This window comes from Mercenaria mercenaria, chromosome 8 (genome assembly GCF_021730395.1).
Source record: "Mercenaria mercenaria strain notata chromosome 8, MADL_Memer_1, whole genome shotgun sequence".
In the NCBI taxonomy this organism is placed as follows: domain Eukaryota; kingdom Metazoa; phylum Mollusca; class Bivalvia; order Venerida; family Veneridae; genus Mercenaria; species Mercenaria mercenaria.
Genome location: NC_069368.1, coordinates 41,896,101 through 41,921,207, shown reverse-complemented (window position 1 = coordinate 41,921,207; position 25,107 = coordinate 41,896,101). Strand labels below are relative to the sequence as shown.

The window sequence follows — 25,107 nt, the reverse complement described above, 5'->3', positions numbered from 1 at the left end:
ACTACACCTCTACGGTAGATTTGTGTACTAATAAAAATGTTTTACATAAAACAGAATAAAAATCAAATACCTTGATAGTTTCTCTTTGTACCTTATAACATATTACTCGATAAAAAAAAAAAAAGAAAACGTCATTTTACGGGAAAAAACATAACGTTGTTTCCATCTTTGTTACGTCGTTATGTACTTCCTGTTTATGGACGTAAAGTTCCTGCGCTTTGTTAATACGCTACTTTAAGAAAAAATGCTGTAAGAAAGTCATGTGTTTGAATGCATTCTTACTATTATTTGGAAAAAAAAGAATCGCGGGTAATCGGAAGAGCCTCGTTACCGCCAAAACAATTACCCTCGAGCTGAATATTCCCATTTGCAACTACCACCAGTGAAATAATCTTATAAAGTTTTTCCGCCATTCAACGTAGTTAACTTCGTGACGTCATGTCCGTTGTTTTATTATGTTTTTAACTTGATGAAGGACAAATATTAAAGAAATGTTGTTTCATTTTACCATCGTATACCGTTGTTTCTACAAAGATTTATTTAAAAATTGTGATAAAAATATTCATTGAGAAAGTTTAAAATAGTTAATGATTTTGTGTTTTCGTAAACATATTTTGGTTGAATATGGGGAAGGAAATATTTCAAGTGATTTTAGACGATGAAAGTGGAGTTTTCTATCCAGGCCAACACGTATCTGGAAGAGTGGACCTTAAACTTTTTGGCGAATTGAAAGTAACAGGTGACTATTTAAAGAACGTTTGATTCAAATGCGTTTGGTATTATACTGAATAAAGTTTGGAAACCAGAGCGGTTTCTAACAGGTTATCTCTGTATAATCTGCATTTAATCACAAACTAAACAATGTTATATGTAACCACTTAAATATGATTGATATATCAATTTATATTATACAACCTCTTTCCGAAAGGTTATCTTGAATTTTTAGCTCGACTATTCAAAGAATAAGTAGAGCTATCCTACTCACCACGGCGTCGGCGTCACACTTTGGTTAAGTTTTTCGTACCAGTCCACTTTTTGACAAAGTCTTTTGAGATAAAGCTTCGAAAGTTTCAACACTTGTTTACCATCACCATGGCCAGTTATAGGCAAGAGCACATAACTCTATCAAGGATTTTGGCTGAATTATGGCCCCTTTTGACTTAGAAATCATGGTTAAGTTTTTCGTACCAGTTCATATTTTGGCAAAGTCTTTTGAGATAAAGCTTTGAAACTTTCAACGCTTGTTTAGCATCACCGTGTCTAGTTATAGGCAAGAGTACAAAACTCCATCAAGGATTTTGGCTGAATTATGGCCCCTTTTGACTTTGAAATCTTGGTTAAGTTTTTCGTACCAGTTCATATTTTGACAAAATCTTTTGAGATAAAGCTTTGAAACTTTCAACACTTGTTTACCATCACCATGTCCAGTTATAGGCAAGAGCACAAAACTCCGTCAAGGATTTTGGCTGAATTATGGCCCTTTTTGACTTAGAAATCTTGGTTAAGTTTTTCGTACCAGTTCATATTTTTGCAAAGTCTTTTGAGATAAAGCTTTGAAACTTTCAACACTTGTTTAGCATCACCATGTAGGCATAGGAAATAGAGATCAATATAATTGCACCTTTACTAATCCTACCAGGTGTTCTGTATTACAAAAGTGGACCTATTGTGACATTTTGATACAAGCAAAACTGTATTATCTGCGCTATTATTTACCTACTGGTACTTCATTTTATTATTGGCTTGTTAAAAGTTAATTTTTTACCATATGTAAGTTGACAGAATCATAGGAACCATGTCTTGAGGGGTAAATCAAACACAAATGAATAAATCCTTAATGATTTTGTTGTGCAAAAAAGTATGATATTGTGTCTGAAACAGTTTTCATGTTCCACTCAATTGTGTAATTGCAAGGGAAGTAAACTAATAGATATCTACTTATAAGTACTAGCCCAAGGCAAGAGTTGTCATTCTTTGTGGATCACAACTTTAAATTAAAAATTAAAACTTCTGTTATTGATATTAACAAAACTATCATAAACTTCACATTTGTGAAATCATTTTTGGTTATTTCAAGGACTTGGAAATTAATTTCTAGACTTTATTTAATGTAATACTATCACTGAAAATTTTAGGGTCTATCTCTACACCATGACTAGTTATAGGCAAACGTACATAACTCCATCAAGGATTTTGGCTGAATTATGGCCCCTTTCTACTTAGAAATCTTGGTTAAGTTTTTCGTACCAGTTCATATTTTGTGTAAAGTGTTTGACATATGGCTTTGAAACTTTTATCACTTATTCAGTATAATAGTCTATATCTGTAGGAAAGAGTACATAACTCTATCATCTATTTTGGCTGAAATAAGGCCCTTTTTGGACTTGGAAATCTGTTCTGTTTTCATACAAGTCCATGTTTTGTCAAAACTATTTGACATATATCTTTTAAACTTTGAACACTTGTTTATCATTATGATTTCCATCTGTAGGCAAGAGTACATAACTCTGACAACTATTTTGGTTGAATTATGGCCCTTTTTGGACTTTGAAATTGGTTCACACATTGCCGTTTAGTGCAAGACTTATCGAAAACCACAAATACTGGAACATTGTCTAATCTATTTTTTTCTTTTGTCTGAATATCTATGTTAATATTTTGACCCCATTCTTCAATCAATTCTTCGAATAGTCGAGCGCGCTGTCATCAGACAGCTCTTGTTTTATGCCCCGGTATCTACTGATGCGGGAGGCATATAGTGATTGCCCCGTCCGTTCGTTCGTCCGTCCGTACGAAGTTAACCAAATGGGACCGTTTCGTCTAGCATCAATACCCCTTACTAGAATAACTTGATACTAATGCGGATGTAGCCTATGACCATTCCTCATCTTCAGACATCACCTGACCTCAGTTTGACCTTAACCTTATTTTGGACTTAGGTTGCTTTATATGGGCCATCTCTTGGTTAACCAAATGGGACCGTTTCGTCTAGCATCAATACTGCTTACAAGAATGGATTGATACTAATACAGATGTAACCTGTGACAATTCCTCATCTTCAAACATCACCTGACCTCAGTTTGGCCCTGACCTCGTTTTGGACTTAGGTTGCTTTGTTTTTTTTTTTGTTTTGTTTTTTTTTTTGTTGTTTGTTTTTCGGTAGAATGCACTTTAGCAGTCCCCGGAAGTTTTTAATGCGCATGAGCAGCAAGTTGGGTGTGTGGGGCAAAGCAGGAGTGTGTGGTACTAGCCCCCAAACTATTCATCTAAACATTAAGTTACCGCTTATAACTGTAGTCCTGGTTATAGTATGGTAGAACTTTGTTTGTTTTAATCATTATATTCTTTTAGATATATGCAATGCATTGCACCATCCTATATCCGTCCCTGTAAATATTGTGTTGTCCTTGTTGCTGATCAATGACGTCATATGTATTCGTCTGCCTAACTGTTGTATTTGCCTAACTGTGTTAATATTATCAGGGCTGGAGCGCGGTATGAAAGAAAGGAATTGTGTGTGAGAGTTCACTAAATTTCACGTGCCTGACCCCACATAACCTTGCTAACACCGCGAAATATCTCATTCCCGCCATACTAACATTAGAGATGGTATCTAAAAAATCAAATTGCATCTGATATTACTTTCTGTTGAAAACTTAATACTGGAGTACATCATTTATAATGGTTTAACTTTCATACTTCATTTTTCATACTGAAAGGCAATATTTAATCCGAAAAATGTGGTCCTACTTGGAAAAGTGAAACCACTGACAGATAACTCTTCTAGGACTATTTAGGTATCTGAATAAAGTCTGCATAGATTCGGATGTGTTTCCCAAATCTATAGTTTACTTCAAGATCTATGAATAATCATTCAAACAAAAAGTTGAGTATTAGCTTTTATTTTCAAACGAACTGATTTAAAGACATTCTTTTTATTTATTACTGCCGATAATTTACAGGTATGGTATGATCATAGAAAATAAAACATTATTCGTGAGAAAAAAATATAAATAGACTATATAAATTTTACGACACCGAATCCCTGAACAATTTACAAAATTCGTTTGCCAAGAAAAATCAAGGCCTCAGAATGTATGAGTTAAAAACAGAGCGATATAAAAATGTATATTTTGCATACCAAAAACAGTGCCGAAAGAAGTTATTTCACTTTTTATGACACGCACCTTGTGTTTACAAATGTACCTAATTTGCATATTGACCGAGGTGTGCGGAATCGCATTTACCTTGCGGAATCTACCGACGTTTATGGCAAGCCAATTGTCCAATAACTACGTGAATCTCAGTTCACGGTCGAAAAACTAGGATTAACGATCGATAAACTAGGCTTTTCGAACGTAAAACTAGGTTTTTCAAATACTAACCTATATTTTCGAGTGAAAACATCAGATACCTGGCGTAAACCATAGTTTACGCTCGTGAACCCAGGTTTACGTTCGATAAATTAGGTTTCTCGACTGCACTATGAATTTCGGTCGTTATCCTATGTTTACGACCGTAAACTTGGGTTTACGAACGTGAACCTACGTTTACGAGCGTGAACTATGGTTTACGACGTTATCCTATGTTTTTGCTCGAAAAAATAGGTTAGTATTTGAAAAACCTGGTTTTACGTTTGAAAAACCTGGTTTATCGAACGTAAACCTAAGTTCACGCTCGTAAACCCAAGTTCACGTTCGTAAACATAGGTTCACGCTCGAAAATATAGGTTCAGGTCCGTAAACTATGGTTCACGGTCATAAACATAGGATCACGTCCGAAAACATAGGTTCATGACCGTAAACCCAAGTTCATTGTTGATTCTATTATCCTAATATATCGACCGTAAACCATGGTTTACGTTTGATAAACTAGGTTTCTCGAACTATGATTTTCGGTCGTTATCCTATGTTTACGCTCGTAAACCCCGGATCACGCTCGTAAATCATAGTTTACGAACGTGAACCTATGTTTACGACCGTGAACTGGGGTTTACAATCGTGAACCTACATTAACGAGCGTGAACTATGGTTCACGACGTTATCCTATGTTTTCGCTCGAAAATATAGGTTAATATTCGAAAAACCTAGTTTTACGTTCGAAAAACCTAGTTTATCGATCGTTAATCCTAGTTTTTCGACCGGGAACTAGGGTTCACGTAATTATTGGACAATTCTAACACGATCCGATTCATTTTCCTATTAAACAAAGAAGGAAGAAAGCAGTGAATTATCATACAACAAATCACTGTTCTGACGTCACAATTATTACGTCATGGCGTCAAGCGGCATAGCGGCGCGCTGGAAAAGAAACCGATTGAAAACGGGCAAATATTTAATGCATGTCATCAAGGATGTACTTTAAAAACCTTTATAACGTGTAAGAATCGAAATAATATACCTCATTTAGTGATTTGCTCTTGAATAAATCATTGCTTGTCGTTCAGATGCGTATTATTATATCACTCGGGCTACGCCCTCGTGATATGTTTCCTTCGCATCTGAACTCCAAGCAATGATTTATTCAACGACAAATCACTGGATGAGATATATTATTTCTTAATTAGCTTGCCATATAGATACAAATCGATAAAACACGGTTAGGCTAGGACCGCATCGTCTGGCACATATTTTTCAAAATCATCCTGTGTGGTTGTGTCTGGATCCTCGATGGTATTAGCTAGTACAAGGTTTTCATCTTGTTGTAAATGCAATTGACTTTATAACGTCAGGTCCAATAATTGCGGTGTCATCCGTGTTCTCAGCAGATGTGGTGTTTTTAGAAAATTGCCTGGATAACGCATCCGCATCGATGTTCTTGTTACCTCTTTAATAATCAAGACGAAGATCATAGTTTGCAAGACTAACAATCCAGTGTTGACCTGTAGTAGCTTGCTTAGCAGTGGTCTTTGAATATGTCATTGGATTGTTTTCTGTCAACACGAAACAAGTACTAATGTAGAAATAGTCGTGGAATTTTTCGGTGACAGACCATTTTAGAGCAAGGACTTCTAGCCGATGAGCTGGGTAGTTCTTCTCTGAAGGCTTCAAACTACGACGTGCAAATGCAATGACCATGTCATCTTCGTCTGATTATATAAGACTTGCCCTAGACAAGTTAGGATGCATCTGTGTGAAGCTTGAATGGCTTGAAATAATAGGTATAAGCAAGTAGTGGCGCTTCAGCTACACTTTCTTTTATGATTTCGAATGCCCTCTGTTGCTTCGGACCCCATTCAAAACGTTTTCCCTGAACCTTTTTTGGCCTTGTGTGTATCTCTAATCTGTAAGTCGTTTAATGGTCTGGCTTTCCTGGCGTAATTTTGTATAAATTTCAAATCCAAGAAAAACTTGAACGTTCTTTACTGATTTGGGGACAGACCATTTCAAAACTGATGCAACCTTATCTCGATCTGTTCTGAAATGTCTTCCTCTGATACCAGATGACCCGAGAAAAGGACCTCTTTCTTGAAGAATTCACACTTGCTCGCTTTTGGTTTTAAGTTGTACTCTTCAAGGTGATCAAACACAGCTATCAAGCGGCGAGTGTGTTCCTCGAAGTTGGACAAATAGATGATAATGTCGTCAAGGTAAATTAGGCATTCTCGGAGGTTCATATCTCCCATACATTGTTCCATCAGGCGTTGAAACGTTGATCGAACATTGCACAGTTTAAATGGCATCCGACTGGCCTAGGAAAAAAACCCTAATTGTTTGTGTGTCTTCCTCCCGTAATTCGACCTGCCAGTAACCTTTAGGTCTAGTTTACTCCTGTCAGTAGATTTAAGGAATCATCAATGCGTGGAATTGCAAAGGTATCTTTAGTAGTTCCGCTGTTCATCTTTCGGTAATAAAAAAACAAACGAATACTACCATCCTTTTTTCTCACAAGTACTACATTTGATGACAATGGGCTTTGTGATGGTCTTATAGCTCCCATAACTTGCATTTGATTTAGATGTCTCATTCCTTCTTGTTATGCAGGTGGAACTGTACAGTAGGGTTCTTTAAAAGGTTTTGGATCTACTAGGTGATTTTCGTGTTTCACTTTGTATGTCCAATATCTAAAGATCCGGAACAAAAAAAAATGACTTCATCAAGATTTTCAGCTGGTACATTGGTAATTTCTATCTTTTAATCTGATATAAATTGATTAACGTTTTCTTTATGTGTTTCTGCATATTCTCCTTCACGTTGTTTTCGGTGTTTTTTTTTTCTTCGGGACTGCATGCATAAAACAATTGGCAGTATTTCTGCATTGTACCACTATTTGTTGTCCTGAATTGAGCAAAAAAGCTTTATGATAAAAGAAAACTTTTAAATGCTATTAGTATTTCACTTGGACTGTTTCAACAAATAACCTTTGTTTTTATCAACCCTATATTTTTTGTAAGTCCTGTAATCAACGGCATTTACTCTAGTATAAAAGAGATTGAATCACGAACGAAAACTATGGAAGAGATTATTTCCCGACGTCGTTCTATGAAAGAGATTGTTTCGCGCTATCGTTTTGGAGAACTAAAACCCTTTTAATTAGGTTATTTCGCGATATTTTTTTAAATTTTGTTTGGTTGAAGACAAATTCTGTAAAAGAGACGTTTCGCGACGTAATACTGTTTGGCGACGTTCTTTTTATAGGAATTTACGTCGAATTTTTCTGTACAAAAGACAATGCACGGATATACACGTGTACGGATCAGATAATTTAAAATTCATATTCTTATTTTCGCCTACTTTCAGCTATCAACTTGAGTGTCCAGGGTTATGCAGACGTACACTGGACAGAAAGATCTGGCGGGAAACACAAACACACACGGCATTACAGCAGTAATGAGACGTACTTTAACGATACAGTGTGCTTGTTCAGTGGAAAACGTAATTAGAAAAATTGTTCATTTCCTAAACAACTAAGTTTTAGATCCAAAAGGTTACGTTGTATGAAATAAAAGATATAGAAAAACTAATATGCCATGTGTATAGACGTTTGACTATTTTCATTAGTATATATAAAATTCTGTTAAGGTTTATTTTTAATGAGTTATACATTTAACATTTTTACCAACAGTATTTTATTTTTGTTCTTATATACAGTAACTGTTCGCTTTGTGAAACATGTAAGATTTTGCTTTCTTAATATGCAGCTCACTTATCTCGTTGTTCTGCCTTGTATTTTGGTTTGTCTTGAATCAGTAGACAATTAGAAAATTATTTTTATCAGAACAAAGCGGGAAAGACAGTGTCAAACTACAAGCCGGTAGATACAGTTACCCGTTCAACTTTCAGCTGCCACTAGGAATACCGTCATCGTACGAGGCGACTATAGGCCGAGTTCGATATTTTTTACAGTCAGACATCGACATCCCCTGGGCGTTTGACAAACACACGAGAAGAATGATCACGGTCGTAAACCTGCTTGACTTAAACACAATTCCAAATGCAATGGTAAGTTTCAGTCCCAAATAATCCACGAACAATAATCTACTGTACTGATATTCCATGAAATTTCTGCAACTCTAATCGACTATGTCGAAAGTGTCAACTGCTCATCACATACTGGCCGGTACGTCGTAGCCCGCAATAATTGATATTTGCCTTAAGGTGGGTCGATACCTTATTCGTCAAATATGACATTCCTTCCGATTTTGATGAAACTTGGTCCAACTGTAGCACTATGGTTCTAAACTATTTTTCCGTCGTCTTGGCAACAATGCTTTATCAGTTATGACGTCACGAACGTCACAAATAAGGGCGCCAAAATGTCGAAATACTGGGATTTTGAGTCCTCTAAAATGCCTAATTATGATTTAAAATCAGCGAAACAGTACATTTTGAAACTTTATTTAATTTATATTAGGACTAGCGTGTTTGTAAGTGGTATCGCACCATATTACCACGAACATTTATCATTTGATAGAGCAACCCATGTTCCTTCTAATATATTTTTTTACAAAAAATCGGCAAATATACGCGAAAATGACATCTTTAAAAATCTACAGACCAATTAAAAGTCTGAATTTCGGCACAAGTGATCAATTTGCAAATGAAATGTCAAATAAAAAAGGGAACTTTACGTTTTCAGTTTTTCACAATATTGTGTTGAAGACACACTGTCCTTCCGATTTTTGGACGTACAACTCAACGTTTTGACGTTATATGCCATGTACGTAAAGCGCGCCATAGCAATTTGAAATCTATACATGTCCTTGTTCTTCGTTCTACGAGGAGGTCACATAATAAGCAAATATAATTAAGGGTAAATTGATTCGTATTGTGCGTAGTTGAAAAAAGTAAGTGAATGTTATAACGACAGTTCCAGAATTAATTGTATCGGAGGGTCGGAAGGCACTTCTTGAAAATAATAAAAATAATAAAAAATAAACAACAACACCCATACTTTTTAGCTCATCTGATTTTTTGAAAAAAATGATGAGTTATTGTCATCACTTGAGCGGTTGTCGGCGTCGGCGTCGGCGTCTGCGTCGGCGTTGCCTGGTTAAGTTTTATGTTTAGGTCAGCTTTTCTCCTAAACTATCAAAGCTATTGCTTTGAAACTTGGAATACTTGTTCACCATCATAAGCTGACCCTGTACAGCAAGAAACATAACTCCATCTTGCTTTTTGCAAGATTTATGGCCCCTTTTGTACTTAGAAAATATCAGATTTCTTGGTTAAGTTTTATGTTTAGGTCAACTTTTCTCCTAAACTATCAAAGCTATTGCTTTGAAACTTAAAATACTTGTTCACCATCATAAGCAGACCCTGTACATCAAGAAACATAACTCCATCTTGCTTTTTGCAAGATTTATTGCCCCTTTTGGACTTAGAAAATCAGTTTTCTTGGTTAAGTTTTATGTTTAGGTCAGCTTTTATCCTAAACTATCAAAGCTATTGCTTTAAAACTTGCAACACTTGTTCACCATCATAAGTTGACCCTGTACAGCAAGAAACATAACTCCATCCTGCTTTTTGCAAGATTTATGGCCCCTTTTGGACTTAGAAAATATCAGATTTCTTGGTTAAGTTTTATGTTTTGGTCAACTTTTTCTCTTAAACTACAAAAGCTATTGCTTTGAAACTTGCAACACTTGTTGACCATCATAAGCTGACCCTGTACAGCAAGCAACATAACTCCATCCTGCTTTTTGCAATAATTATTGCCCCTTTTGGACTTAGAAAATCATTTTCTTGGTTGAGTATTATGTTTAAGTCAACTTTTCTCATAAACTATCAAAGCTATTGCTTTAAAACTTGCAACAGTTTTTCACCATCATAAGTGGACACTGAACATCAAGAAACATAACTCTATCCTGCTTTTTGCAAGAATGATGGCCCTTTTTAGACTTAGAAAATCATGGGTAGGACAATATTTCTATTACACAAAAAAAATCAGATGAGCGTCAGCACCCGCAAGGCGGTGCTCTTGTTAAATTTCCTCCAACCCCACTTCCCATGATTTTTGATTTTCCTCCACCCCACTACCTATAATTATGAATTTTCTACTAACTCCTACCACCTACAATTACTAAATGTACAAAAATCGAAACATATAGAGAGAAATCATAAGAGCCTGTAACGAGAAATATAACGCCAAAACGTAATTTTCTATAAGCATTCGGTCATTACCGAAGGAACATCATGGAAGGCACATGCTGTTTTCCCGCCAAAATACAAAGAAGAAACGTCTGCTTCCCTATCTGTCAAGAAGACCCGATATTTACGCATATAAAAAAATCATAAGAGCCTGTAACGAGAAATATAACGCCAAAACGTAATTTTCTATAAGCATTCGGTCATTACCGAAGGAACATCATGGAAGGCACATGCTGTTTTCCCGCCAAAATACAAAGAAGAAACGTCTGCTTCCCTATCTGTCAAGAAGACCCGATATTTACGCATATTCAAGCCGAATTTCAATTTCATGCCCTGCCGCCGCCAAGACTTGTGATTTATTTGAACAGTTTTTAAAATAATGATTTCACGCTGTACATGTTTTAGTAAACTTCTTTTAAAGGCATTGACCTCTAGATCCTACGACAACAAAAAAGAAAAATATAGATATCAAAAAATTATTGCTATTATATTTTTTAAGGTTTTAAAACTACACTCTTGATTTGGTAGTTTAAGACAGATTAGAAACAAAAAAATCGTGCTCTAATGGTCAAAACATGACTGAACTTCAAGCGAAAATCTGAAGGCCAGTGCCTTTAAATGGCTAAACGTGAAAGTATTTGTGATTTTTTGTCTACATACTGTTTAACCTATAATGGAAATAATGTAAGACTGGTTATATTTAGGAATAGATGTGAAATATTTCGCATGTCATATTTTTTTTACTTCAGCGTAACATAGGTTTTAAAAAAAGTTTTTTTTTACGATGCTGGCTTTGTTATTAATACTTCTACTACATTTATGATAGGTCTGTCTATTATTTACATTAATCGGGGGGGGGGGGGCAAAATATGATTGGAAACTAACAAGATAAGTTCATATTGCAAATCAGATAAGCATGCAGGTATTTTAAAGAAACCGATGTTCGCGATATTTTTACAGTTTAACTTTGCAGAGATGTATAAGCGATTTAACTAAAAAAATATAGTTCAAATACATATTATTTTAAACGTATTAAAAGAGCAAACATTTGCGTAACTCTGTAGTAAATATAATTGTAGGCAACATTAATTTAGTGACTTCACATAATTATAAACGAGAATGACTGCTTCGAATATTATACTGTTGGTTTTCTTAGAGATTTACACATTTTGCTGTGGAAAAAAAGGTTTCCGAATCGACTAGTCTTCACAAATATATCAAAATACCTGAGGCAGTTATGTCCTTAATATCGATGATGACGATATAACAATTCCGTCGGCATTGGATAATAAAATCGATAAGCATTGATTTATCAACATACGATTTTGTGTGGAATTGCACGATGAATCTGTACGCCTGTTTTAAGTAGTCGTGCAGCATGTAAACATTCGGCTGATATTAGGGAAAAGTGATTTACATGCAAGAAAAAAATCTACTCGATTCACGCATGTTTTCGTTTCGGCCTGCCTCGATTTCATTTAGCTACATTCTATTTCTTTTTCCCCGGTTCAGTTTTTGGTGCGTATGCGAAACAGCCATAACTAAGATACTCATACGCTCAACCTGACAGACAGAATACACGTGCGAATGAAGGGCGGGATTAAGGACGCTGACTGCAAATTCAGCGGGAACGAGACAAAAAAAAAGAAATATTAAATGAACATAGATAAAAGCAAAGATCATATTTCCTAGATCGGTGATGTCAAAATTACGTGTATCGCGGTCAGTTAAGTAGCGACTTGTAGTTAAAAAGGAAGGAAAATGTACATGCGTGAAACCCAGATAGCTGGCAGTACGTCAATATTAGAAAGACTGATGCATAATAATTTTCCAAAGTTGTTGGCTCATGAATACAGTTGAAATTGACCTAAGGTATAATGCAAACATCCAAAGTGCAACGATACAAACAATAAGCAACGTCGATAAAACGTTGCGTTTTACGCCCCAAAATCGGATGGACAGTTTGTCTTCAACACAGTATTGTGAAAAACTGAAAACGTAAAGTTCCCTTGTTTATTTGACATTTCATTTGCAAATTGATCATTTGTGCTGAAAATCAGACTTTTAATGGGCTTGTAGTTTTTAAAGATGCCATTTTTGCGTATATTTGCCGATTTTTTGTCAAAATTTTATATGAGAAGGAAATGGGTTGCTCAATAAAATTATGAATGTCCGTTGTAATGTGATGCGATACCATTTAAAAACACACTAGTCCATATGTGAATTAGATAAAGTATCATATTGTGAAGTTTCGCTTATTTTAAATCTTGATTAGATATTTTAGAAGACCTATTACGGCGGATTTTGGGCATTTTGGCGCACTACGCTGCGACGTTCGTGACGTCATCATTGATTATTTATTGTTGCCAAGACGACTGAAAAACAAAAAAAGGAACCATAGCGCTATAGTTGGACCAAGTTTCATCAAAATCGGAAGGAATGTCATATTTGACGAATAAGATATCGATCCACCTTAAATCTTACCCAAGACTGTCTATACGGTCTGATAATTTAAAGTCGGCAAATGTAAAGAGAATATGAAAATTAAACACAGAACATACATAAACCTTTGAAAGCTAATTTGAATCGCGGCTGTTGTTTTTGTTCTGTTGACTTACTCCGAAAAAGCCCGCCCGCTTAGCTCGGTAGGAGGAGCATTGGTCTACGGATCGCGTGGTCGTGAGTTCGATCCCCGGGCGGGGCATACGCTCTCGTGACGATTTGATAAAAGACATTGTGTCTGAAATAATTCGACCTCCACCTCTCAATCATGTGGGGAAGTTGGCAGTTACTTGTGGAGAACAGGTTTGTACTGGTATAGAATCCAGGAACACTGGTTAGGTTAACGACCCGCCGTTACATGACTGAAATACTGTTGAAAAACGGCGTTAAACCCAAAACAAAATAAAAAACACCAAAAAAATACTCCTGAAACATGAAATTTGGCTTCAGTATGAACACAGGTACTCTGTAAGTTATACAGTCGGCACATTTTAAAAGACTGTAGATGGAGGAGAAATGAATGGGCTTGTTGACATGTATGTTGTTAAATACACGTTTCCTTGTTATAAGAAGTTGGTATTTTGATGAGAAAAGTTGCGGCTCTGTTACGATGTATAATGACAGAGTTTCCTACGTTTGTTTAATATCCTAAAATGATTCGGATATCTTTAAATTTATAGAACGGTACTTCAAGAACCAACCAGAAGACATTGTGTTGTTTGTGTTGTGAGTCGGATCCGATATGCGCAATGCTTGCGGTAGATCGTATTGGCTATGTGCCAGGAGAGGCTATCGTATTCAGGTCTGAAATCAACAACAACAGCAATAGAGAGATGACTTGCAGCAAGGCAAATCTTGTCATGGTACTTAGCATTTGATAAAAATATTTTGCTATATCGAATATTTCTACCTCATCGGGATAAGGTATTTTACCTGAATTTTGAAGCCTCAGTGGTCGAGTGGTTACGGTCGCTGACTTTGAATCACTTTCACCTCACCGCTTTGGATTCGAAACCACGCTTGGTGTAAGGAATGTGAGAAGTGATCCAGCTGCCTTTCAGGAGATCTGTGGTTCGACTTAGCAATGACTAAAATAATTCACGATTGAATACCATGGGTCTCCCCCCCCCCCCCCCCCCCCAACACACACACAGACAGACAAACGTCGACTTCCGAAAACAAATACCCGCATTTAAATAGTAATGTGCGATTTTATTATGAATTATCCGAAATAAGTCGGTGACTAGAGAGGTGACATTTCATGATATATTTGTATCGAGTTCCTAAAATGAAGACAAAATGCACAGGAAAACATTATAAGAGATCAAAAGAGAGGTTGAATATATAGAGGGTATTTAAAATTATCGACGTTTTCTTAGGACGGGAAATATAAAATTTACAAAAGTTTATGTTATTTAATGTTTAATGTATGCATATGTATAATGTTAGCAAAGTGTGTGAATTTTGAAAATGAAAATGTATGTAGCATTTCCTAATCACACATTTTAAACATATTTCAGCAAGTGCGGTATCATGCTACAACGAAGACAAGAACTGTCTATAATATCGTTAATCAAATGGTGCACGGGAAGATTGAGGGCGGAGGCACAGACGTATGGATGAATGAAAAACTTCATATCCCGGCCGTACCTCCATCTTACCTACGTGGGTGCAACATCATAGATATCAGATATTATATGATGGTTGGTTAATGACTAATATTGCCCATCTATAAATTTAGCTGTGTTGCCAAACTATATAGATATTAATGCCAAGATCAGAATTCATATTATCCTATGAATTCACGGTATAAAGCTCTAATTTCAAGTGTTTATTGCTATTTTATGCAGGTCATTCTTTAAATCATTAACATTCCTGCTCTCAAATCACGCAAAGTCTTGTGTAAACTTTTACATATATCGTCAGCCAAAAAAACTACTCATTAGACATGAAATGCTTTCTGAAGAAAATTATTTTCATAATAACAAGGATTTTTTAAATTATGATAGTGATAAGTTTTGTTCAAAATTCCAATGAGCTGTAAATAAAATCAACATTCTGTAATAATCTATTTCTTTAACTTCGATATACATTTTTCTTTCAGATAACTGTTGATCCTTCGGGTCTGGGTTTCGAGCTAAATGTACCAGTTGAGGTTGTGGTCGGCAGTATACCGGTGGTATCTATAGCCCAACAACATGGTATGACGCTTCCTCCACCACCACCGCCACAAGATCCATCCCTTCCACCACCTCCACCCGGTGCACCGCAAGGTCTCTACATTTCAATGATTCCGCAATGCCCTCGCATATATAATTTAAAGTAAACTGTATTCTAATTCAAAAGAAGCGCTTTAGGTTTTATGAAGATTAAAAAACGGATTTCTAAATTCATCGATTCAACACGCTAAGAATTTTGGTACTTTTTTCGGTAATATTCTTCCAGTCTCTGTCCGTTAAATTTAATCAGTAGTCGCGTTGCTGCTCCACAGCAGCCAAAATTGTATACAAATACCAAATATGAAAAATTCTGGCCCCCAGACATAAGACAAGAAAAATAATTGTCTGTTTATTTTCTCAGGTGTGCGATTTTATTTATATTGATGTAGATATATTTCACTATTACAAGACCCCTTGGTAACCATCCTAAAACACTTAAAGACACACACATTTCTCATCATGATTTATACTATTTCAGCCCAAGCAACAATTGCTGAGAGTGCAATGGGTCGGGTCAATACAAGGGAAGAAGGAGATATTGATGAAACTCAAGGAAATACAAACTTTGCTCCGGTATATACTTATTATAACTGGGACAAACCGGACCCTGCTAATACTTTCTCAGTACAGCTGGACGAAGGAGACACAGTTTATTGATATGGACATTATCAATCGCAATTTTAATGCAGTTCCATATTTTCTTAAAGTTTTCATTTTTGTATCTGAATGAAAATATAGCAGAAACTACTTTTGAAGACATGAAGACATTCAATCCAAACAGTACAACTTATGTTAATAACATCTCTTCAGGGGCGATAACATTTCAATTCTTTCCAGCTAAACCACTCACATCTCCAGAAGATCGAAGATATTGCTCTACCCGCTGGGATTTAATAATACATATATCCATGTTTGATTACAAAGCTTTGTAAAGAGCGTCCTACATAAAACACTTTCTTGCTGATATTCTTGCATCTACTTTTTTCTTGGAAACACATTTCATTGCAACGAGCGGGTCCTTCCTTTGACCAAATGATGTAGATCTCTGATCGCTCAGAGCTTATGGGCAATAAAACAGATGTAAGAATAATAATTTGTTTGAAACAACATTTTTGTAGAGTTATGCGTCCAATCATTTTGTCGACATGCATTGAAGCTAGTCTGAAATAATCATCACAAGGTTATAGACATTTCATGCTATAACTAATTGTATTAACCGTTTTGCCAGACCTCCTCATGCAAATATGTGAGATTTTAGTTCGTGGGGATATGGGACATTTGTAGAATTTTATCAAAGTGTAGACCTTATTAGGCTATTTAACGGCTGATGCACATGTGTAACAGCTTTTCTTGTGAATATTTCTAGTTGTCCCTTTTCCAGTCTTGAAAACATTTTTCTTTTGCCATAAAATATACATCTGAAACTACAGTATACATTTTGGCTGCTGATTTTTTAAAAGTCAGATATTTTCACCAGGTGCAAGATGCTGTGCATTGTCCCCCTTAGCGGTTACTCATGCCACCTTACCGCTTCAGATTCTTGATAAGAAAAACATAGATATAACATATAGTAAGTAGGTTAAGTAGTAAAGGGTGGTGATATGGTACGCTGGCCAAGTTCCTAAAAAAAGATTATCTGAAGGATTATGGTACCCTTTGGGATTTTAACATAGGATACCATATCACCATCCAGAACGGTACCATAACTTTACTAGTAGATTATAGCACCCTGTGAAATTTTAATATGGTGTACTATATCACTATCCGGAACGGTACCATAATTTCACTAGTAGGCTTAGATTATAGCACTCTAGGTGATTTTAACATGGGTTACCATATTATAATCAAGGATGATACCGGATCATCCTGCTGGTATCAGATTACTATTCAGAACGGTACCAGATGACCTCTGGATCTTTTTAACAAGGTCATTACATTAAAATCAGAGACCAATAATCAATGAGCAGTGAAGAAAAAACCTAGAAGCCATTTTAACGTTACATTTAGTCGCACAGAAAAATGTATCGATGACGTCATTTATAGTGCTCTCTATTAGTTTTGTGCGATCTATATTTATATAGCGGAAAACTCCATAGGCTTTATTTCATTTTCTGGCAGTAACTACAAATGGAATTCCAAGAAAGATTGAACTACGTTGAAAGGACTACGACAGGTTGGAGAAGAGCATACCTTACTCCGGCAATTAAGCTATCCAGCCAGAAGGCTGAAGAGGACCGGTATCAAACAATGGTTGTACAGTGTGACAAATGAACACAGACGGGAGAGGGCGTAGAGGAGTATACCAAGATGAAGATCGAGGAGCCAGAGGGTCCAAGTTCCAGCAAGGCGAACCGTATAGTTATTAATGGACTAGGGAATGTTTTGCCGGAGGAGAAAACAAGCCAGAACCAAGCCAGTCCTACCTATGGTGGTGAAGGTTCCGACTGAGAGGCGGATGAAGAGCCGTCATTTACCTTTCAAGGCGTTCCGTTCAAGAGGAGAGACCTTCAGTATTGCCCAATCTGTCGTCGGAAATGAACTAGGACCCTGTTAACCTCTGACCTTACCTCGGAGCCAGGGGGTCTGTGTCTTGCGTGTGACATGTCGTCTTATTATGGTGAACATTTTTTGCCCAGTTATTTCAAAATCCCTTCATAAATAGCAGAGTTATGGATCGGACACGAAGGGTGATGGACGGAAGGACTCAGCCTATTTCTATGTTCCCTTTTTTTCTTCGAAAAAAAGCGGGGGACATGATGGATCGTTCGCATGTCAGTATAGAGAACATGACTTAACTCAAGCGGATGGTCTACAAATAGACAATCCTAATGACAACATGTGCTTGACACGAACCATCGTTGTATGTATATGCCATGCACGAAAAACCCGATGGGGCATGGTGCGTCAATCAAAGAAATCTTCTAAAATAGAATCTTGGACATTATTGTACAGTGTTGAGATCGGAATCGACCAGATGCGCGGGACAGAGGAGTACCAGAAAACGCAGACCAAACTGTACCTACAATTCATTATCAATGTTCAAACCCAACACGGTAAAGGTAAATCTTTGTTTACCCTACCCACCATGTGGAAAGGAAGTAAAGTGATACACGTATACCATCACGGAGGACATTATGACAGCAACATTTCGATCAAGGGGTTATAAGGACATAGTTATTATTTTGAATACTGCGACATTGGCTATTAAAATCTAGAACAGCACAAGCGTAAAAACATTGGTCAGCGTTATCCAACAGAACTCTGTAAACCTGGCAGACTGGTAATTTGTAATGACTGTAGGATTACTTTTTTAAGTGTTATCAAAACATAAGCAAATCACAAGACACAAAAAAGACAAGTATTTTTGAATCTGTATGGCAATGTCAAACATGTTTAGCATTGTCGTAGGTACAAAGAGAAGTCATGTTTGTTCAGGTACTAAGAATATAAGATTCTTTCACTGGTTGTAGGGGCAGATGGGAATATCCGGCCTCGAGGGTAACTGTTTAGGCGGTAACGAGGTTCCTACCGAGTTACCGCCTAAACAGTTACCCGAGAGCCGGATATTCCCATCTGCACCTATAACCAGTGACAGAATCTTTTTCTTGCATACCGATATCAAGATAAAATAATGAAAATAAAATCAGTCGAACGGCTCTCTTTTTAGAACTATTTCTTATAGCAGTGTATTTAAACAAAGCGCGGGAAACCAACGTCCGTAAACAGGAAAGACGTCATGACGTTTCAAAACAAATAACAATGTTTAGTTCCGGTTTTGTTTTATCAGTTGCAGCGTAACGTTATGAATTTTTGATAAAATAACGTGATTTGAATCGAGAAATATACCATCAGGAACCAATAGGAACTGTCAAGGTATTGAATTTTTATTCCGTTTTTTAAATAAAATATAAATTACTACATAAATCTTCTACATATATGTAGTTCGTAGTACGTCATTTACAGCACGAGAGTCATCTTACACCCCGGGGTGTAAGATGGATTTTTCCAGCACCGGTAAAAATACCGGAAATCCCCGTCTGGTATGCAAGAAATGTAGGTATTGTAAGGAAATTGATAGACCTAATCAGGAGCAATATAAGACCTGCCTTACGGATATGTTCATAAGTAAAGAACCGTTGATATTCAAAGTGGTATATAAGTGACAAGATAGAAGACATTTATTTGTTAAAAATTGTTATGTTTATTGAAAAATAAAGTTTTGTTAAATAACAGTTAACTATTGTAAACATATTTTGTGAACCCTGTTAAACAGTTGTTAACTATTTTAAATAAATTTGTGAGCATGGTTTTGTCATCAACCAGTATAAATAAATATGTAAAACAGAATACGTTTTCATTATTATTGAAACCATCATGGAATAAGGCAGTTTACTTTTTCAACATCCTTGCAGTATTTTCATCTCTGGACCACGTGGGTCTGGTAAAACACAATTTGTCAAACAATTGATTGGGTTTAAGACGGATGTGTCTAAATCTGTACCACAACAAGTGGTATGGTGTTACAAAAATAAATGGATTGTAAGCAAATTAACACTAGGAATTTCGTTCTCGCCTCAGTCCCAAAACTCAACCCAATATCGTTTTTGTCCAGTGCTTCGTCTCGATCCCCGGCCGCATCATACCAAAGATCTAAAAAATGGTACTAGCAGCTTCCTCGCTTGGTGCTCAGCATTAAGGGGATAGTGCTAGGACTGGTCAGCCCGGTGTCAGTATAATGTGACTGGGTGGGGTATCAGGCCACGTGTCTACGGCGTGATATTCCAGTGAGGCAGCGCTATAAAGTTGGGCATTGTGCCCACTACTACAAGTAGACACCGTCGTTTATATGACTGAAAAATTGTTGAAAAAGACCCGAACACACACACACACATACACACACACACAAACATGCATGTGGGCTTCTGCAGACGTTAATACACAAATTATCTCTACATAAACGACAAAGAGATTTTTTTGGTATAAAGGATCTACATTTTGGCATGACGTCTCAGTCAGATATGGCTAGGGTGGAGGTGACAGACAAAACGATGTTTTGTAAGACTCGTGAGCCGAACAATCATTTCAAATACATGTCACAGGTTTTTACCATTTATTTTGTGTTGATGGTTTCCATCATTCATACATTTTACCAGTCACAGGTTTAAAATTCATAAAACAACTTACGTCGCAGGCTCTATCTATTGGTCAATAGTGATGAATTCATATTACATAACGGTGCTAAGTGACAGCCCTAAGGGTATGTTTTCTAGCAATACCTAGAGTGAATTAAGGACAAAAATACCAAAACACATTCACGTCAATAAAGATGATTATGAAATGGCTTTGGTTGGACTCGTCATTGCTTATCAAATTGTTAATGTGACAAAAGAGGAATATCACTTTCAAATTGTTACAACCCATCCCAAACTTGTCAAGGATTTTAATAAACTTCCTTCAAACAACAATTGTAAGAAAATCTATGATCTGTACACGTGTTATTGCTGCATTAAATCTGGGGTGTGCTCTTCCCGGAGCATCTCATTACTGAAATCGACAATATCATTCAAGAAGGTGTTGGAGACGCTTTCCATAAGAACTCCGTGGTGTTTTATATTGGTTATTCCAAAGCAAGGAGACAAATCAAATTCAATTCTGATACATCGCATGTGGGTAAACATTTTCATCCTAGACTATCATCTTGGAGATGTTTATCCGGAGGATGAAGATACTTTTCCTTATAGTGTTGATTTGAATGTCGGAACCAATCATTTATTCATTTATTCTGATCTGGCAGATTTTACTTTTCTGGGAGATATTGAGGAACCGATCCATCGTATGGTTCCAAAAGAACCGAGCAATAAAGATTCAAATTATGCTCACGAAGAATTTGTCAATTTACATTACGTCCCAATCTCCAAATTCAGTTTTAATGAAATAGGTAGAAATATAAGGTGCGGCTCTGGACAAACCTTTTAGTTTGTTGGTGGCCAGTCTATGGCGAAGTTGCATTTTCGGAAGAAACCATGACTTAACTTATAATCACAATGTATCCAGTGTATCGTGGTGTTCTTCGCCAACATGAACCTGGGTCTATATTTAAATCTGCCCAGAAAACAACTTCACCTTCTGTTACGCCCTTGGTTAAATCATCATTTAAGGCACTCAAACATGGAGGAATAAAACAAGGTATGTCTGCAGCCAAAGATATCATGTCAGGAAAAAGTCAACAACTAGCTTTAAAGTCTCCTGTGGAAAAGCCTTGAAGTATGTTAGAAAGGCAACAGCTTTATCATTGGGAGATCTTTTATCAAAAGTATTAAAGGTTCTAAAACAATGTCTTGTCGTCAGTCTTCATCTAAACCTCGTCGTGGAAGGACGTTGAGACGTAGTCACAGAAGGTTCAGACATTCTAGATCTCATTATATGTTCGACTAAGATGCTGCAACACGGTTCTAGCGACTTTACTGTCTTGATGTTTCTGCTGTACTTCCAACCATGTAAGCACGCAAGAAAGATAATGGTCGGAACATTACTAGTACCAGATTCCGGCTTTGAATAATTCAGATCCCATTGAATTTATTATTCCTCCACAAACAGAAAAATGTACTGATATGCAGCTATACTATTTGTACATAAATTTCAAGTGCTCAGATCTGATGGAACTGATCCGGAGTCTAGCACTGAAACTTCTGTGATCAATAATTCTTTTCCAGATTGTTCAGTAGCATTGATCTGTATTTGAACATTAAACTGATTTCGAGCAACTCGCACACCTATCTGTACAGAGCCTACTTTGAAAATCTCCTGTCATACAAAAAAAGAATGTAAAGTCATACAACTGCGGGCTCTTGAACACCGGGATAAATATACAGCTTCTCATAAGCAGGATAATACACGAGTTGCAGCTAATAATGAATGGAAACTTAGCAGAGCTCCTGTTGCCGAAAGCAAATCCTTGTATATTATTGGAGGATTACATCTGGATTTATTCCTACATGAGAAATACCTCCCCAATAAAACTTAAATAAGCCTTCAAGTTGAATACAACTTTTAACAACTTCTGTCTCATAGGTACCGCTGATGGAAAAGTTAGTATTCAAACAGCTAATACTTCTGTGGTCGCCAGCGATTTCAATCAGGCCATTAGTCAGTATAACATCAAGATCTCGAATACGACGCGGACTAGTGAAATCATTTACGATCCCCGGTGGACAGAGAGCTAAGATAGACGATCACTTGTTTCTTCTACAACTTCCAAAACGAATTATAAGTGGTACGAAGAGGAATGCAGATTTGAATGGCGACTAATCCATTTTATTTCAACATTTCAATTTGTCTAATCTAGATGTCAGTCTTTACGGGAAAACCATTCACAACAAAGCCTTCCGACCAGATTTTCAAATTGCAGAATGTATGTGGCCCTACATGTCACTCTACCAGGCAACATTATCTCTTGGACTGAACCGGTCGATTCAACTGACTTTGACAGAATATAAATGTGGCCTCACTTTTTGGGGATTTGATTTAACCGCAGATCATGGTTACGAGGAAGATCTGTTTCACCCTTTAAAGCAGGCAACGAGTTGAGAGAAGTCATCACACATTATTAAACATGGATGGTCATGTGTTTGTCAGAAAACTCAGAGAAAATGCTGCAAGAAAAGTGAATTATCACAAACCGATATTCAAAAGAAAACTGCAGAATATGCGAGACATCTTAAACAATTGTTTTAAATGAACTTCAAACAATCACATTCGATTAAGTACATAAGAACTGTTTTGTATGCCAGGTCGGTCGTCCCAGTCAGTTACAGCATCAGCTGTGTTTGATCACATCTACGGACGAGTGGGTGGAATTGTACATTGAAAAAGCTCTATCTCAACTGAATCTCTACAGTGTCATGGAAAAGTGTTATCCAAAACTAAAGCTCATGGAATTCTATGGCAGTGAGAAAGTACAAGTCTTACATTATGTGGTTTGATATAAATGGGAAGTTAGACCGTCATCAATCAGATCAACGTTAAAGCTGGATATGTAAATGGGCAAAACGAGTGAAAGACGCCTGGAATCACGAATACCCATGAACTTCAATACATCTCGGATAAATCGGATATTGAGAATACTCAATGGAAAGTGTACCCAAGGGATTATCTACCAAAACAGAAAAAGATGTACCTGGATAACATTGGGTGGTTATTTACTTCAGAGAAAATACAGCCATCTACTTTTTATCTTATGGTTAACCAGCCTTAGAAGAAGCTGTTAGACCTTTCTTGGACAACAATACCAGAAGCCGATACGACTTCAGTGAAAGCAGTGATATGTGAGATGTTTACTGCATATTTGCTCTGGACGCTTTAGTCAGAGGACGTGATTTAGAGACTATTTTGACTAAACAATCCTATGGATATTTTTATGCGAAAGCTAGATCACTAGCAAAACCTAAACATTGCCAATTGTGTACAGCAGATCAATCTGATAAACATGCTTTAGCTTTGTTTAAATTGTATGCGTCAGACCACGATTATTTGTATCCTTAATGTTCTTTATTTTTACAGCTACTTGTTAAAAAAATGAATACACACACTATTCTTGTTATTCGATTCCCTATCTAGGGGTATTAGTAAGGTGTCATTAGGTCTTCTCTCAAATGACGATAGGCCCTGGTCTTTTTTCAACTTAGCCATGTAGATGTCTGTCCACTATGTAAAAGCAAGTCTCAATGGCTAATATATTGATTCTCTATCCGGTCCAAAGTGCCCCTGTTGACTAGAGATGCTACTCAAACACATCGGCCCTTTTCAGGGCCACTCCATTTCTTTACGAAAGAAAGTACCTTTCCTTATTGTCTACTCGTAAAAATATAAGTCACCTTCCTGGATGGTGATATGGCACCCCATGTTAAAATCCCAAAGTGTACTATATATCTATTAGTAAAATTATTATACAGTTTTAGATGGTAATATGGTACCCCAAATTAAAGTCCCATGGGGTACCATAATCCTCCAGATAATCTATTTTAGTAATATAAGCTGGGTACCATATCACCACCCTTTACTACTAGGGTATTTAATTGTAAGTCACTCTTTTGATTTTAGTTTGTGATGTTTCTCCTTAGGGTTGTGATAGCATGTGTTACTCCTTCAGGTTGTCATATACATAAATATAATGACAAATAATTCACTTATTTAGACATCTGCAATCTCTGCTTATTATGAAAAAGACCCGTATTAGTTTTCTTACATAAACAATAAAAAATAAAGCAGCAGAAAATGCTCAAGTTTTCTTTCCCTATTTGTTATAGACCATGCGCTTATCCTGCCTTATGACGCCTCTAAACAAAGTAAGAACAAAAGTTTCTTCTCTTATTATGTCGTTTTCCGCTATTTTCTTGACACTGTCTATCTTCCTGTACCGTGTAACTCTTACAGGGGCACCTAATGTTAATACTACATTGATTCCAAGATCATGGACCCTGCGAAATCCCTACATCAAGCTGCACCCTTCCTCACCCTTCCATCCAAACCCCAACAACTCCTTCAAATGGCTGCTATTTTCCCATTAATGAAGCAAAATAATTTGTCTAAAATACGTTTCTGAGATAATTTTACCCCAGACTGGTTGTCTCATAGGCACATTGCCTTTTGTTTGAATGTATGTACAACTATATATCATTCATCCTGATGTAACGATTACTGAATGCATAAAGGGAAGTAATTCCATTAATATGCAAATTTGTAAACCTGTCGGTTGTCATTGGAGCTAAATGACAGTATATAAGCACAGTAAATCACCT

The 25,107-nt window shown here is 36.6% G+C and overlaps 1 protein-coding gene across 2 annotated transcripts; it reads left to right on the top strand.

The window, feature by feature from the left end:
- The first annotated feature begins 261 nt into the window (after positions 1-261).
- On the top strand, positions 262-16,417 carry LOC123566519 (arrestin domain-containing protein 3-like). Of its 2 annotated transcripts, none has more exons than XM_045360697.2 (7): positions 262-739; positions 7,740-7,874; positions 8,218-8,441; positions 13,772-13,954; positions 14,612-14,794; positions 15,196-15,292; positions 15,789-16,417. In XM_045360697.2, exons 1-7 carry the CDS (start codon positions 625-627, stop codon positions 15,965-15,967), a joined length of 1,116 nt encoding a protein of 371 aa, XP_045216632.2. In that variant the 5' UTR covers positions 262-624; the 3' UTR covers positions 15,968-16,417. The 2 variants fall into 2 exon arrangements, with proteins under 2 accessions (XP_045216632.2, XP_045216631.2); XM_045360696.2 differs by having other exon boundaries at positions 271-739; positions 15,196-15,364.
- The last annotated feature ends 8,690 nt before the right edge of the window (positions 16,418-25,107 follow it).

Coding starts and splice junctions, on each gene's coding strand:
- LOC123566519 (XM_045360696.2), top strand. CDS start 625: ATGGGGAAGGAAATATTTCAAGTGATTTTAGACGATGAAAGTGGAGTT. Junction 13,955..14,611: donor GCAAGGCAAATCTTGTCATG/GTACTTAGCATT, acceptor AACATATTTCAG/CAAGTGCGGTATCATGCTAC. Junction 14,795..15,195: donor ATATCAGATATTATATGATG/GTTGGTTAATGA, acceptor TTTTTCTTTCAG/ATAACTGTTGATCCTTCGGG.